This window comes from Candoia aspera, chromosome 2, assembly GCF_035149785.1.
Source record: "Candoia aspera isolate rCanAsp1 chromosome 2, rCanAsp1.hap2, whole genome shotgun sequence".
NCBI classification, from domain to species: Eukaryota; Metazoa; Chordata; class Lepidosauria; order Squamata; family Boidae; genus Candoia; species Candoia aspera.
Genome location: NC_086154.1, coordinates 8,363,696 through 8,380,722, shown reverse-complemented (window position 1 = coordinate 8,380,722; position 17,027 = coordinate 8,363,696). Strand labels below are relative to the sequence as shown.

The 17,027-nt window shown below is 45.9% G+C and overlaps 1 protein-coding gene across 1 annotated transcript; it reads right to left on the bottom strand.

Annotated features, from left to right (window-relative positions):
- Nucleotides 1-3,103: 3,103 nt before the first annotated feature.
- Nucleotides 3,104-16,824, bottom strand: LOC134492056 (zinc finger protein 585A-like). Its single transcript, XM_063296174.1, has 4 exons — nt 16,726-16,824; nt 10,759-11,782; nt 8,806-8,911; nt 3,104-7,116 (listed from the first exon to the last, which is right to left on the bottom strand). Exons 2-4 carry the CDS (start codon nt 11,584-11,586, stop codon nt 4,664-4,666), a joined length of 3,387 nt encoding a protein of 1,128 aa, XP_063152244.1. The 5' UTR covers nt 11,587-11,782; nt 16,726-16,824; the 3' UTR covers nt 3,104-4,663.
- Nucleotides 16,825-17,027: the final 203 nt, after the last annotated feature.

The following is a 17,027-nucleotide window of genomic DNA, read 5'->3' as shown; positions in this document are numbered from 1 at the left end:
CCATTGGGTGAGGAGGAGACAGATCTCAACTCTGAAATAACGCCCCCCCCCCCGAAAACTCTGCATTACACAGAACTCTCTCCGCCCTGCACCTTGTCTGCACAAATACACTGTTATCAAACCTTTTGCAACATCTCTAAAGTGTGTTAAACCACAGCAACAACCTCAGGTCTCTGAATGTGGCATTTGGAAGGGCCTTTCTATTTTGGCTTTCTTGAAATAAATTTGGATGAGATTTTCCAGCCTGTGGTGTTTGTTTGCACAGGTCTCGAGCATCCAGCCCTTACGTTTTGTATAGATATATATTTTATTATCATTTTTCATACTTACAAGAAATGTACGAAGATGTTACACTTCTCTTTAATTTTGGCAAACTGTAAAGAGATTTTTCGCTTGTATTCATGGGGCATGGAAATGGGAGTCTCTTTTGAGTTGCATATTGTTCTTTCTTTGCAGAAAGCCAAGGCGGTGCATCCGATACAAACGACATCAAAGCTTTCATCCTCTTCTTGAGCATCCATAAAATTGGCAGTTTCCGAGCCTCCCATTTCTATAGCTGTCCCATTTTTTTTCCATACAGCATTTTATAAACACTTTATTCAAAGTAACGGATACAAAACAGCCCATCTCAAATTTTGTCTAACGTTAAGTCCAGGAAGGATAAGCGGTTCTAACGGGGAAATCCTCAGGTGGAACAGCATTTCCTACTCATTTTCTTTTACACCTTTTCAGTATTCCTTTGAATTCTCCTTCACAATCACCTACTTAAGCATCCATTTTGGTCTTAAACCGAACATTCTAGCAGTCTTTTCCGTATCTATAATCTACTTCAAAGGCATTTCAACACTGTGAGCGTTGGGACAATTCCTATTCTTAGTTTTCCCTCCCTCTTTATCAATTTTCCCTCCCCCATTTTTAATATTTTGTTGCATACCATGATCTTACTAACAACTGTCTTTTCTCTTTGGGTGTTGCCGGATGAACAATGGAGAGCTTTGTTGTTCCCAAGACACGGTCAAGTTTTCCAACTTAAACTTTTTTTATACCCTGGAAAGGAGGAAAAGGCTTAATCATAGTGGTGCTACTTACGTGCCCCAAATGGAAGACCAAATTGTGGGGGGTCTTCTTTCCCTCATCCCACTTTGTGGAGGAGGAGGGACACTTCCACCATAAATGTCTTGTCTGGAAGTCTCTTTTCCAAACTATTTTTTTAGTTTGTCTTCTCCTCCCTCCTGCGGTTTGCTCCCTGGTTTTCCAAACCATCAAGATGCAAAGTTGATTTCAAAGGACTTTAGATGGTGCCCTGTTGTGCATACTTCAGCGTAACTTGGCGTACGATGATTCGGACATGAGAACTCACACCTTGGCATCCCCTGTGCTTTCCTGCACGCTCCTGAGTTTAGATTTTCCTGCTAGAACAGAGGAATTGGATGACTGAAGAGGAGTGGGACATTTGATGGGTGCCCAAGGGCCTCTCTAGGCTGGGTGATGATGATGGAAAGAAGATGGGAGAGGCTCACTTTCCCTTGATTGATAACACTTTCTACTTATTTTACAGCTGATACCGTATTTTGTGCGTGCAAGTATTTCCCATTTCAAAAGGTCAGCAAACCGCTATCCCCGTGTATAGCCTCCTTGCTCAGAAATACTCCAAATAATGCAAAACAACAAAAAAAGCAGTCCCCCCCCCCAGAGCAGTGTTTCTCAACCTCATCTTAAAGTTGCTGAGGTTGAGAAACACTGCCCTAGAGATTTGGTATTCTTTTTGCAATGTCGAATCATCCACCCTTTGCTGTAGAGTGTTGTTCTCATTTCTCATTTGCATTTTTTAGTCACTAAACCCGAGGACTCCTTGAGCTGCTCATAATTATTGCTGCATTGATTTTTTGAAGGAAATAGAGGAGGGACAGAATCAGTAAGTGTCCATGCTTGAGCAGCTGTTGCGAAAGGGTGCCCAGATGCCCCTTGGCATCACCACTACCTCTCTCATTCTCTCTAACATGGCAATATCTGGGCTGGGGGGGGCAGCAGGATGAAATCCCCTCATCCTTTCTTCCCTTGGCCAAGCTCTGTGCTCAAACAGTACATAGACTCAGCTAGGGGAGAAACAGCTGGCAACCTGGAGAGCATTATTTATCTGTGATTCTACCATTCTTTCCTATAATTTCCTATAGTTTGATACGCTTGGTTATAATTCCCTATTAGCCTGTGCTATAATTTCCCATCAGTTCAATAGTAGGTCTTCTTGTCTGTTTATCTGGGACATCACCAGCAACAGATAATGGCAATGATGCTACCAAAAATCATCAACAAAGAAGAGAGGGTTCCGGGGGACTGATTAAAAATGGGAAGGACAGATACTCCTTTGTGGGTTGTTGACTTCCCTGGTCCAGATAGATGCCCAACATGTTAAATGTTTCAGAGTTCCCCAAAGCATCTGATTTTAGCAATCCACGGCACCCTGTAGCATTTAAATCAGCGTTTCTCAACCTTGGCAACTTTAAGATGTGTGGACTTAAACTCCCAGAATTCTGGCTAGGGAATTCTGGGGGTTGAAGTCCACCCATCTTAAAGTTGCTAAGGTTGAGAAACACTGATTTAAATTGCAGATGGTGTCTCTACTGTGCTGTAAATGTGAACCTAACCACTATTTCTGAGATGAGAGAAACTTATGTAAAGGCCCCTGGCCCCACACACAGTGGGGATTTCCTGCCCCCTTTTTGAAGCCAAAATCCTAAGCTGACATCCTATAGGGGTTACAAGGGAACCAGGCCTGGGCAAAGATCAATAACTCTGATTGGACCATGACTTTGTGACATCACATCTGGACATGGCCTATCCTGCATGATTTCTACCTGGATGTGTGCCTTAAGATTCCCACCATTTCCAATTTCAAGCCAGGCATTTTTGGCTGCCTCCGTTTTATAGGCAAGAGAATATGACGTGGTGAAGTTCAAGCTGTAAAACTGCAACCCCCACAAGAAGACTATGCGGGAAATATCATGACCATTTTTCCTATCCTGCTTTTTAGTTTTCCTTCAATTGTTGTTACTGCTCTTTGATCCTTCTTCTTTCTTCTGTGTGGGCAACTGAACCACCTCCAACTCCCCCACCCAAAAGGAGAAAATGTTGTTTGCTAAGATTCTGCCTCTGTCCTTTGGAATGCAGCAAACACAGAAGGCTGGATGGCCGAATCAAAACCCACAAAATCAAGATTTTCTTGCCACTGCTTGTGAAAACAGCTTGATAATCTGCACATGCTTCCAGAGGAAGACAAGCAGAAACAGGGTCTTCTCCAATCATCCACAAGCGATTCATTCTCACAATCATTTTCTTAGCTGCAGAGTGCTGGTGGTGTTGGTTGGGTCAACCGGAATCTGGCTTCATCGATGACTGAAAAAAATTCTTTCACACAAAAAAATCCAAGAGGCTGGTCAGCAGACTTGCTTTTTGAACAGAAGGCCATTTTAAAATCCAGTTTCTTGTGTTCTGTGCCGATTCTAAGACACCTGACAGAAAATACTAGACTTGTGGCACCTGAAAATTTGCCAAGTCACAAGCAAAGTATTTCTATGGCTTTTCTCCTGGGCTGGCCCTACCACTGCCATTTCCCCCTTTTTATAGGAGCTTAGGAAGTCCCTCACTTATGCAGTCTTTCCGCACACTGCACATTTCAACAGCTGTGAGGAAAAAAAATCTCCTTAGAGCTTGGGGACAGGAGTATGCCTACCTGAAGATGGTCCAACTGAATCCCTGGTATTTTAATTTTAAAAAGCAGCTGATAAGGGGACCGGAAAGAGCCTGCTCAGCCTGAGATCTCGAGAGCTGTTGCTAGTCAGAAGAAAGCAAGGCTGGGCTCCAATCATCAGAAGCCCCAATCGTTGACATGCTTTAAACTACCACCCACAGTCTTTGGGTGTATGGAGGCTGTTGTCCATCTGGAGGATGCTGGGTTGCCTGTCTCTGGGGTAGACAATGGAGGCTAGGTGAATGGAAAGTTCTAGCTAGCCAAAGAGACTCCTAGGTAAATGCAGGGTAGGGATTAGGGAGGTGGATCAGGATGATGGAGATCCAGGTTCAGGTCTATCCTTAGCCTTGGAAGCTGCCTGGGGGACTTGGGCTCTCTCTCAGCTGAACCTACCTGGCAGAGTTGTTGTCCGCGGGGATAAAACAAAAGGAGATCCCTTGTATGCTGCCTTGAGGGCCTTTTGAAAAGGTGGGATACAAGTCCAGTTAAAAGAAAAAACTCAACTGGAGAGACCAGTTAACCGAGGTGATCTGGAACCTTTTGCCAAGAGATGGCTTGGCTTGTGGTAGTTAAGAATCATTCTTTGAGAACGGCTGCAGCTGGGTGATGGCATGCAGACTAACAAACTCTGACCATTCTTAGCTCCTCAGTTTAGAACCAGTATTGAGTTCAAATTCTGAGCACAGACTTTTCAATACATGGGAGAACCTCCACCCGGGAGGCTTTCCCCATTCCTCTGCATTTACATCATTCATCTCTTCCATCGATGCGCTGATGAGCAGCACATTCTTGAGTTGTGACAGCAAAACAGCAGGGCAGCATTTGTTGTAATGTGGTCTCCCCCGTACACACCGGGCTGATACAGTGCAATGGTCCATAACCTCTTACAGACAGCTCATTCAGGGTTTTGTGGGCTTAGGTGTGGATTCTCTGATGCTTAATAAGGTTCTCATGTGAACAGAAGCTTTTCCCACAGTCTGCACACTTATAGGGGTTCTCCCCCGAGTGAATCCGCTGATGCCTGATAAGGTTGGAACTCTGGCTGAATCCTTTCCCACAGTCCAAGCATTTGTACGGCCTCTCCCCTGTGTGGCTTCTCTGATGGATGATGAGTTGCGATTTGGTGACAAACGATTTCCCACAATCCAGGCACTGGAAGGGGTTCCCTTTCATGTGGATCCTCTGATGCTTAAGAAGCTTCATGTGGGAATTGAAACTCTCCTCGCACTCAGAACACTGAAACATCTTCACCCTGCGGTGGGTCTTTTGATGGACCGTCAGATGCGAACTCTGGCTGAAACACTTCCCACACACCATACATTTGTAGGGCCTCTCTCCAGTGTGGATCCTCTGGTGGATGATAAGGTAGGATTTGGAAATAAATGTCTTCCCACAATCCAGGCAGGTGTTACTATTGCTGTTATTATTACTATTTGTGTTGCTGTATGACTTTTTTGCCGTGTGGATGGTTTTGTGGGCCAGGAGTTGAGAACTCACTCGGAAACTTTTCCCGCATTCGGAACACTGGAACGGCTTCTTCCCCAGGTGAGTTCTTTTGTGGACGTTAAGGTGGGAGCTCTGACTGAAGCTTTTGCCACACGCAAGACACTTGAACGGCCTCTCTCCCGTGTGCATCCGCTCGTGTATGATCAGGTACGACTTGAAGACGAAGGATTTGCTGCAGTAGGAGCACTTGTGCGGCTTCTTCGCCTCGTGGATTTTCTTGTGTGCAACGAGGTGGGAACTCACCTTGAAGCTCTTCCCACAGTCCGAACACTGGAACGGGTTTTTCCCGGTGTGGGTGCGTTCGTGAACCGTAAGATTGGAGCTTTGCGTGAAGCTCTTGCCGCAGGCCAGGCATTTGTAGGGCCTCTCTCCAGTGTGGATCCTCTGGTGGATGATGAGGTACGACTTGGCAAAGAAGGACTTGCCGCAGTAGGAGCACTTGTGGGGTTTCTTGGCCGCGTGCATTCGCTTGTGGGCGATCAGGTGGGAATGCACTTTGAAGCTCTTCCCACAGTCGGAACAAATATACAGGTTTTCTCCTGTGTGGATCCTTTGATGCTTAAGGACATTGGTGCTCGAGCTGAAGCTCTGTCCGCAGTGAGAGCACGGGAACGGCTTCACCCCGGTGTGGGTGCGCTTGTGGACGTTCAGGTGGGAACTCTGGCTGAAACATTTCCCACACGTCAGGCATTTGAACGGCCTCTCCCCGGTGTGGATCCTCTGGTGGATGATGAAGTAGGATTTGGTAAAGAAAGCTTTTCCGCAGTAGGAGCACTTGTGGGGTTTTTTGGCTGCGTGATTCCTCTTGTGGGCAATCAGGTGAGAGTTCAGGCGGAAGGACTTCCCGCACTCGGAGCATTTATAGGGGTTCTTGTCGGTGTGGAGTGTTTGATGCTGGCTAAGGTTCAGCCTGGAATGGAAGCTCTCTCCACAGTCAGGGCACTGGAAGGTCTTCCCTTTTTTGTGGATCCTCTGGTGCACTTTAAGGTGAGCATTCTGGCTGAAGGTTTTCCCACACTCTAAGCATTTAAAGGGTTTCTCTCCCGTATGGATTCGCTGGTGTATGATGAGGTGCAGTGCGGCGAGGAATGACTTCCCACAGTCTGGACACGTGTGCAGTTTCCTCCTCGCGTGGATCCTTTTGTGGGCAATAAAATGGGAATGGATCTTGAAGCTTTTCCCACAGGCTAAACATTTATAGGGGTTCCCTTTCACATGGACACTCTGATGCTTGCTGAGGTTGGTACTGGAGCAAAAGCTCTTCCCACAGTCCGAGCACTGGAAAGGCTTCACCCCCGTGTGGATCCGCTGATGGACGGTGAGGTTCGAGCGCTGGGTGAACGTCTTCCCGCAGGACAGGCATTTGAACGGCCGCTCCCCGGTGTGGATCCTCTGATGAATAATCAGGTGTGCTTTGGCAATAAAAGACTTCCCACAGTCGGGGCACTGGTGTGGCTTCCTCTCGTCGTCGTTCTCTTTACCGGAAATGCAGTGAGAAATCACTTTGAAGCCCTTCCCACCATCAGAGCATTTGTAAGGGTCAGTTTTCTCGTGTTTAATAAGATCCGATCTCTGCCTGAAGCTCCACCCACCCGCCAGAAAGGTGTCTTTTCCTTCATGGAATCTCTGTTCGTCCCTGGGACCATCCAGCTGTTCCTCGCCCTCCCACAGAAGAGAGGCTTCCTCCCTCTCTTGCAAGCTATTTCCTTTCTTCCTCTCGGCTCGGTACCACCCCTCCAAAGCATCATCCTGCTCCCCAAAGTGGGAAACTTTGTTTTCCGGCCTCCCCCGTTTCAGGGTCTTGTTCAAAACTTGATCAAAACTTTCGGCATGGGCCATCTTCACATTACTGCATGTCCACCCTGCACCCACAAAAACCGAAAGGAAACATTAAATATGGCGCCGGCATAAAAATAATAAAAAGAAAAGCAGTGCTAGGCTGAACCAGCCATCCAGGATGGCTTCCTCCCCCTTTATTTAATCAATTTATTAGCCATTGAGTGGACAAGGAGCCTGGGAGGCACTGTTTGCTGAATATTATGTCAGAGATCCCAGATTTATTGCATCCTTGTTGAAAGAGGCTAGTGGGGGAAAGTTTCATCTCTTCCTTGTAGGCTGCCAGAAAGGTTAAATAATAAAAAATGGGATGGGGTGGGGGGGAGTTGGCAATGTTTGTCTCCCTTATCTTATATGCAAATAAAGCCCTTTGAAATATGAGACAAGACTGCAAATCAGGGATACATGCTAAAAAGCTCCACCATGTTCAACCTTTGGTATTGGGTAACCCCAGAGTTGACACCTTTTCGATCCTTTGGCCCAAATGCAGAGCAGATCGATAGCTTTGGGGGTACATGTGCATATGTGCGTACATGTGCATATGCACATACATATACCAAAAATCTGGATATCCAGATACACAAGGCATCACTCTGCCCCCAGCAACCTTGATACAATTGTGATTGCTAGGAAAATGTAGTTAATATACTGTACATACACACACCGTTTCTTTCTGAATTACTGAATTCTAAGGTCCCATTTCTTCCTGAACCAGAAGCCATAGAGTCCTCTTAATGCAAAAGCAGACAACTTTGTGGTCAGTAGCTACAGCAGGTCCCAAGGGGTCTGTCTTTTGTAAGGCCAAGTGACCACAGAGCTCATTCAGAACCAAAGTCAGACTATCAGGCACTCTAACTCCTACACCGAGAGGGATCTACAGTATGTTCCCTGATCCCACAGTACTAGAGGGCACAGGAACCCAGCCACATGGTATATTCCACCCCATCTCAACTGAACAAACCCCCTTTAAAAAGATTTTGGCTTTTAGCTGCCAGAGGGAGAACAATGAATGTTGGCAGTGCTAGAAATATTCCATCTAGGAACTCAAAACCCCTACAGAATTCACGCCCTTTCCCCCTTCTTTTTTGGTGTTGCGGTGTTAAAAGTTAAGTAATAGAGGAAGGTGGATTCTGGATGAATATTAGGAAACATCTGCTATCCGCAGAAGCAGTTTGCCAGTGGTGAGCTCCGAAGGACTGGTGATCTGGAAAATGAGATCCTTTTAAATGGACATGTCGTTCATCAGACATGCTCTAATTCTGATTCCTGTGTTGAGCAAGGGGTTGGACTTGATGGCCTCAAGGGCTCCTTTTTATAGCAGTCAAATTCATGTTTTTTTCTTAATCTTTATGTTTTACTGCTGTTGCTATAACCCCTTCGGAGCTCACCAGCTGCTGTATTCCCAGACGGAGGGAACTCACAGTTTGTCACTGCCCAGAACTCTTGTGGGACCCCATTTAACCTGTGCTAAAGGACAGGTGGATAATTTGGGCCCCACCCACTCTGGTGACATCATTATTGATAGCCACAACTGCACGGCATAGCAGTTGGCCAAAAAGAGGTTGCCAGCTCCTATTTTCTTGCTCCTGGCCACCAATATTTTGTTCTGTTATTTCAGATAGTCATTGGTGGTGTTTACCACATGGATTATTACAGAAAAGAACCATGCTTTTAAAAAAAAAAAGGAGGGAAAGAAAAAAATCATTTATTCTCACCGAGGGAACCAACATCTCTGTCCTCCACCTCTCCATCGGCCTCATTTGATGGCGACTCTTCCCCCTCAGAGAAATCCAGGGCAATTTCCTCAATGGGTCCCAGCTCCTGGAATGAAAAAGGAAACGTCACTTCAAGGAAAGATTTGGATTGAGAGGCACTAAGGGGAAGAGAAGCAGATGGTGCCATGCATCAGCCGGCTCCAAGCAGGGAGTCAGAGAACAGTAACTAAAGCCATCTTCAACTCCTGAGTCTCATCTGGACCACAGATCAATTTTATGACAAGCAATCAAACATGGCCTAAAGGACAGGAGAGGTGATGAAACTAAGATGCACACTAAGGTGGATCTGGGTTGAGACCTGAGGTACACCCCAGGAGTCTTTCTCTCTGGGAGTAGGACTACAGCTACCAGCAATTAGTAACATAATCAAACCAGGATACCACTATTCAGTGACAGGTTAGACTGTGGAGAAGGCCAATCCAGATGTGGGACAAAATCTCTCCTTGAGGAGGGATCACAAACTTCCATTACTGAAGGGGGAACCAGAACCTGGGCCTCCACACTCCTAGTCCAGCCCTTTCCCCACTACCTCATCCTGGTTCTTGGCAGAGAGGGACAGACTGACCCAGAATCCTCCAGGGAGCTTCCATGACTGAGTGGGGAACAGAACGTGGGACTTCCCGCTCCTCGTCTAGCATTTTCAACCGCTACCCCATAGTGGCTCTCAAATGGCAGGTTTTGATCTTGAAGACATTCTATACTGCTGTGGAAGATATCATTTTAAGAGTAAAATTGTAACTGGATTTGTACAATACAGGCAGTCCTTGGTTAACAACCACTCGTTCAGGAACCATTCAAAGTTCCGACGGCATTGAACAAGGGCAACTTATGACTGGTCCTTGAAGTTCTGGCCATCCCAGCTGCCCGCAGTCATGTGATCACGATCTGGACGCTTGGTAACTGGCTTGTACTTATGACGGTTGCAGTGTCCCAGGTCATGTGATCGCCATTTGTGACCTTCCCTGCTGGTTTTCCACAAGCAAAGTCAATGCAGAAACCAGCAGGAAGATCACAAGTCACTCCAAAAAACTGCTTGCACCCTCCCCCACCCGGCAGCAGTCACCCCCAGCCCGGCCGTGCTCACCAGCTACCCACGCAACCTCCCCCGCCTGCCAGCAGCCCCTCACCTGCCCACTGGCCTGCTTGTCAGCCAACTGGGACTTGCAACTTCCAGCCGGCTTCCCCATAGTCTTTGCTTGTGGGAAGCTAGCATGAAGTCATGAGAAGGTCCTCGCTTAACGACCTGCAATCCTCACTTCACAACGGCAATGGGGAGTGCCAGGGTCGCCATCGCTAAGCAATGTGGTCATGTGACATCATGCTTTATGACTGCATTGATTAGCAACAGAAATTCCAGGCCCAATTACTGTTAAGTGAGGACTACTTGTAGTCTACTAGAGGGGTTTAAATTGTGGGTCACACATTCTTTTTAAAGCTAATCAGGCTTAGGTAAATAAAGGGGAGGCACTGTCAAAACTTGCTCCCACTTTGCTTCGGCCAGCCCGTGGTGGCCAGATGGGTCATCATAACTTTGGAGAACCCTTCTGATACATAGTTTAATTGTTAGTTAGTAAAAGTAATATTATATTTATTTTTTCCCCACACATAACCCCAATAAATTCATCAGTTTTCCTGGATGAGGTGGAAGGGGGCTCACAAAGTTAATATATCATTTTAGGGAGCTGCATTATCACAGAGTCTGAGAGCTCCTGCAAAACAGGGTTGGGTAGGTTGCATTCCAGCAAGCTGCAAGACCTCAGCCCTCACTTCAGACCATAATACACTAACAGAACATCGGAACTGAACTGCTAATCCAAATTTGGGTTTAGCCTATTGTGTGAATTGAGCGGCAGCATCTTGCTGCAAAGAACGCCCAGGGACTCCAAAGCTTACCTGTTCTTCCCAACCTGCCTCAGCTCGTTGCCTTTGCAGGAAATCCTCAGCCAGGGACACCGCCTGGGAGCATGTCTCCGGGCCATGTTCCCGGACCCAGCTCTGCATCTCCAGGGGCAGGATGGCCAGGAACTGCTCCAGGATCAGCAGCTCCAGGATCTGCTCCTTGGAGTGCCGCTCCACCTTCAGCCACCGATGACAAAGTTTCTGGAGCTGGCTATAGACACCCCTCGGACCTTCGGCCTCCTGGTAGCAGAAACGACGGAAGTTCTGACGCTGGCGCTCCCTGGAAATGGCGTCCCCTCTCAAGATGGCCGCCTTTACCTTGTCATAGTCCACCCGGTCTCTGGTGTCCAGATTGCTGAAGATCTGCTCTGCTTCCCCGCTGAGGGCCGGCAAGAGGCGGGCCATCCAATCTTCCCGGGGCCACTGGCAGGCCTGGGCCACTTGCTCAAAGGATGCCAGGAAGGCCTTGGTATTGTCCCAGGGGGTGGGCTCTTCCAGCAACTGGGGCGTCTCCCATTCTGAGTGAGGGTATTCCAGCTTCTTCAGAAAGTCCTGCCACTGGGCTTCCCACCGCTGAAGGAGCCCGTCTCCAGCTTCCTGGTCTCCAGACGGCCTTTGCAAGAACTCCCGAATACTCCCAGCCTGGAGGAGGTGAGGAGCATCCTCCAATCCTTCTCCTGATGTGGAACCAGGTGGCTCCTCTTCCTCCGTTTTAATCCGCTGATGCGCACCTTGCTCCAGCTCAGCATGAAACCGGAGACCAAAGCTTGACTGTGTCCCCTCCTTGGCAGCCATTTTGTCCCAAGTCTGGATGGGCCTCATCCGTGGTCAGTCAGCCCCTTCCCTAGGACAGTTCCCGGTCCTCAGCATGGGCTGGGTCAAATGGCTGGCTGAGGTTGTAAATGCCTGAACAAGTTCTCCTGTAAGGTTGCTCAGCAAGCAACTGGCCCTCTCATGGCTTCCCTGGTTATGCCACTAACTCTAGTTTAACTGAGATAGGCTGCTCTCTGCAGAGGAGCTGGAAAAAGACAAACAAAGGAACCAGGGATGTTGGATAGGAGGCAGATGAATGGAAAAGTGGAACCACAATCTTAAACAAACTTTTACAGAACTTTTAGTTCCATTTTGTGCACAGACCAAAAAAAGACATTATTCACTCTGAAAAGATTAGGTGTGGGGCAGCCCAGGGAGATTTTGTAATACTGCAAGCCCCTAAAATGATAAATGAATTTGCATACTCCCCCAATGAATAATATTGATCGCCTGCTCAGCAAACCCTGAGCGAGTATTGACTGCATTCCTGCTTTGCCAGAGAAAACCTGATCGGCTTAAAAAAAAAAATTGTGTGTGTACATGCATGCACAGAGAGAGACTGAAATCCACAATTTGAGAAGCTCTTGCTTTTACCAATAATTAATCTGTAATGTTGTCTGTCTTTCACTAGAAGAGAGAAGAAAAAAGCAATTTGGAGGCAGACAGGGGAAGACATTCTTCCTGATGCAGATACAGGTAGTCCTCACGTAATGACCGTTCAACAACAATCCAAAGTTACAATGGCCTCGGAAAAAGTGCTTTACGACCTGTACTCACACAACCATCGCAAAACATTGCACCACCCCCACAGTCATGTGATTGCAATTTGGGCACTTGGCAGACGGCTCACATTTGCAACCAGTTGCCACATCCTGTGGTCATATGATTGAGATTTGTGACCTTTTTTGCTGGTTTCCAGCAAAAAATGTCCATTGGGGAGGCTGGATTCACTTAACGACCATTGTAAAATGGTTGTAAAATTGAGTCCAGTCATGTGGTGACTCCCTTAACGACCACACTACTTAACAACCAATTTTCTGGTTCCTATTGTGGTTGTTAAGTGAGGACTACCTGTATGGGGAACTTGTGACCCTTCAAATGCTATTTGATTTCTGTCTGCATCTCTCTAAGCCTTGGCAACGTCAGCTGGACTGATGAGAAAAGGAATCTGAAAATATCAGAAGCGCCACTGGTTGCCCACCTCTGCCCTGGCAGATTGCCTGACTGAGTCAATTAGACTGGGGAAAAGTTTGTTTTCTGGAGCTCAATTTCCCACTTGTAAAATGGGAGTAATTACAACCCAAATTTCACTGGGGAAGGGAGGCCCTTTTCTTCTGTTCCAGATTCTTTCTTTTGTGACCTAAAAGGAGCCAATGAGAAACCTATTTGTGCAACTGGGGAAGCAAAATGGATAAATATTTTCTTTATTCATCCATAGATTTTTGAACTATACCGTATATATTTCCATGATCTGTTCCAAACAGAGGTTCCAGGATTATGCAGAAAGAAAGGTCAACTCTCCTTCGTGACAAGCCTGCCACTTGGAGATTTTCATTGGCGAAATTTTATTTGGCAACACTACGGATGTGGCTTGGCATTGCCGTCTTCAGAACGTAACAACCAATGCAGTGCCTGTTGGATCGGACCCCTGGCCCATCTAGTCCGGCGGTCTGTTCTCCCAGTGGCCCACCAACAGGCCAAGGAAGCCCACTGGTCTCCCAGCAGATGGCCTTCAGAGGTAGCCCCACTGCCATCAAGGCTAAGAGCCTTTAGTTTCTCCATCTCGTCTACAGATCAGATGTTTCCTGACAATCTTCTTTCTAAGTACTAATCAGATCCACCCCCGCTACGTTTTTTGAGGTCAGGCAAGGAAAGCTAAAAGCACTGCTAACCATCTGGCTCCTTACACAAAACTGACAAAACATTTTGTTAAGAAATCAAAATGAACACTTATTATCCAAATCTAAGCACCATTTTAAACCTGATGATTGTGAAGTATTTTCAGCAACTATTCTGAAAGAATTATTTTTATTTTATTTTAATTTTATTTTAATGTATTGGCTGCCCAACTCCAGTGGAGTTTAGTATGTGCTTTCATAGTTTTACGCTATATTTCATTATTTTCCACTGATAATGAGCCATACTATGAGTCTTTATGCGAAAGACTGAATAACAAATACTCAGAACAAATAAGCTCCCAACTATCTTTTCATTATAACATTTAAATCACATCCTTCAATGTAAAAATAGTGCACATGCACATATCTCTAGCCATATATCTGAATGCTGAATGTTCCTGGTTTTCTCCGAGCTTGTTGTTTTCCTGCAGACATTTCATTGCCAGGTGGGGTAACATCATCAGTGCAATAACCTAATCAAGGAACCATCAAGGAAGAACCACCCTCCAACCAAGACTGGCGAAACAGCCAGCACATTGCACTCTTGCACTGATGAAGTCACATGCCTGGTAATGAAACGTCTGCAGGGAAACCTCCAAGTTCAGAGAACACTAAAAGCCTCATAGTTAAACCATGAACTACATCTGTTCTCTTCTACTGGAATACCTATCTTTATCTATTTATCTATCTATCTATCTCCACATAGTGGTGAAGATGCTAGACTAGAAACTGGGAGATTGGGAGTTCTAGTCCTCCCTTAGTCATGGAATCTGGCTAGGTGACTTTGGGCCAGTCCCTCTCTCATAGTCCAACCCACCTCACAGGGTTGCTGTTGCGGGGAAAATAGGGAAGTCAGCGCATTATGTATTCCGAGTTGTACAAAATAATGGCAAGGTATAAATCTAATAAATAACTAAAAGACCTGTCTCTATTTTTGTTTTCAAACTTGTATTTCCAAATTTGTATTCTGATCCAAACAAAGCTTCCAAGCAACTAATAATAATCATTACACTATTTTGTGTATTATATTTGTGAACGGTGAAAGGTCCCCTGTGCAAGCACCGAGTCATGTCTGACCCTTCGGGGGGATGCTGCTTTTGCGACGTTTTCTTGGCAGACTATAGCAGGGTGGTTTGCCATTGCCTTCCCCAGTCGTCACCTTCCCCGCAAGCAGGGTGCTCATTTTACCAACCTCGGAAGGATGGAAGACTGAGTCAACTTGAGCCAGCTACCTGAGAATCCAGCTTCCGCTGGGATAGAACTCGAGTTGCAGGGAGAGTTTCGGTTACACAGCTGACAGCTCTCTGAGGCAGTGACTGGTTCAGACTCTTTCAAGGAGCTTTGCAATTGAGCAGGGAATTGAATCAGGATTTCCCACGTTCTAGTCCACCACTCTAACTACTATACAATACTGCTCCAGTAGATGAACAGGTAGCTCAGCAGGTAGCAACACTAGATTTCCTTTCTCTAGGATCAGAAACTAAGCAAGGTCAGGCTGCTTAGTGTTTGGATGCGAGACCACAAGGAAATCCCAGGGGTGTAAATTAGACTGTCAAAGAAAAAAAAATCTCCAAAGAGGAAAATTAATGTCAGTGTCAGGAATTCCCAAATTAGTCAAGACTATCTATCTATCTATCTATCTATCTATCTATCTATCTATCTATCTATCTATCTATTTTCTATCCCGCCTTTATTATTTGTATGAATAACTCAAGGCGGCGAACATACCCAATACTCCTTCCTCCTCCTCTTTTCCCCACAACAGCCCTGTGAGGTGAGTTGAGCTGAGAGAGAGGAACTGGCCCAAGGTCACCCACTGGCTTTCATGCCTAAGGTGGGACTAGAACTCTCAGTCTCCTGGTTTCTAGCCCATTGCCTTAATCACTAGACCAAACTGGCTCCCAATTATGAGGGTATTGGGAGCACTGAAACAGATCGTTAGGTTGCAGGAGGGAATGATGATTCAGGCTAGTTGCACAACCTTGCCTAATCTTGAAAAAGCTAACAGGATTTGGATCCGGTTAGTATTTGCATAGGAGAATCTCCCTGAATGTGTTCACAAAATCAGTTGAGCTTGACATGAGGGAGACTTGACTTTTTAGGATGGTGCTGAAAAAGACCTGAAGCATCATTCTTTCTTTGAACCTTTACTACACACTGATTACTTACAATTTTGAATCTCACTTTGAATTTTGGGAATAAGGGCTGAGATCAAGAAGCAAAGGTTAACACCAACTAACTGTATGGTTAGATTTTTAAGCCAGCTTAACTACATTCTGATTCAAGCCAGGCTGTCAACCAACGGCTAAAACAATAATCTGAAAGCATTAATTTTTGGACAGATCAAGGAATTATAATCCTAACAGATGGGACACAAACACATTTGCCCAGGACTGTTAGTAAGCATTATTATTCAAATATCTATATGATCATTTTCCACACTGAACATAATAAGCAACAAATTTAATCCAGCTTCCTTGACGCTATTTTTCTTCTTAATGAAAACTCCAAATCCAAGGAAACCTACAGTATTTGGGTGAAGTAGATAATAGTAGTACTTTTCTCATGGCTAAGCATAAGCCAAAGAGATGCCTCCATTCTAAACAACCTTTCCTTCCTAATTAAAGTTTCACCCTCATGACCTGAACGAATGGTTGCATTCTTAAAACAAAAATGAAACATTTTCCACAGTTTTCACACCCCCAGATGTTATTATTTATTTAAACAACACTAAGCCAACCCAGGACACGCACAAAACAAAACGTTCAGGACAAGCTTGAGAGTCACAAGAACAAGCTGCTCAGAGAGACCCCTTTTGAAATTTCCACAATGCTCCCAATGCTGCATCATCTGTTAGCAGCTTCCTTTAGCAGCTGTTAAGATAGACTGCCCTCAAATAAAGCGCCTCTGCTGCAACTCCCCTTCTCTCTGGGGTTACTTCCTTCATCCTGTCCTTTTATTTACTTAACTGAGGTCTAGCAAAATTCTTTGTGATTTTACGGGGGGTTGTGCCCCCACCCCTTTATGATGGCTTCTCTCATTTTCTGGCTCCCCAGGAAGGCCGCTTCGCCTTTAAAAGGAAATGACAGGCAGAAATGCTGCAGGGAGTGTTCTCCCCACCATTGCCTGGAATGCTGGAAAAGCTATCCCTGTAGGATTTCTGCCTGCCCTCCATCTCTTAAAAGCCAAGCTCTGCAGAAAGAAGGCGCCTGACCCCTTTCCTCTTGTTCTGTCCTATCGCTGCACTTACCCCATTCCCTTTGCGCGCTCCCCACGCAGAAGCACCTTCTCCCATCTTCCATTCACCAGCTTCTGCAGGAAATTAAAACAGGAAGGAACTTTGATTTTTTTTTTTGTGCCTCTAAACTCACAGCCCTTTCATCTTCCGGAGCCCCTCTAGGAATAGCCACTTCTTCTGCTTAACCCGTGGAGTGCCAGAGGAAAATGGAGTTAAGGATTTTCTTTCCGAGGCTTGAGTTTTTCACTCTCTTAATGGTTCCCTTTCACGCTTTGTACAGGGGAAAGCTTTTGTTTTGTTTCGTTTTTTCCAGA

What these genes read in the sequence shown, in the direction of transcription:
- LOC134492056 (XM_063296174.1), bottom strand. Translation starts at nt 11,586, where the DNA reads ATGAGGCCCATCCAGACTTGGGACAAAATGGCTGCCAAGGAGGGGACA. An exon ending in AGGCAGGTTGGGAAGAACAG is followed by an intron (nt 8,912 to 10,758) that starts GTAAGCTTTGGA and finishes TTTTCATTCCAG; the next exon opens with GAGCTGGGACCCATTGAGGA. An exon ending in CAGAGATGTTGGTTCCCTCG is followed by an intron (nt 7,117 to 8,805) that starts GTGAGAATAAAT and finishes TTGTGGGTGCAG; the next exon opens with GGTGGACATGCAGTAATGTG.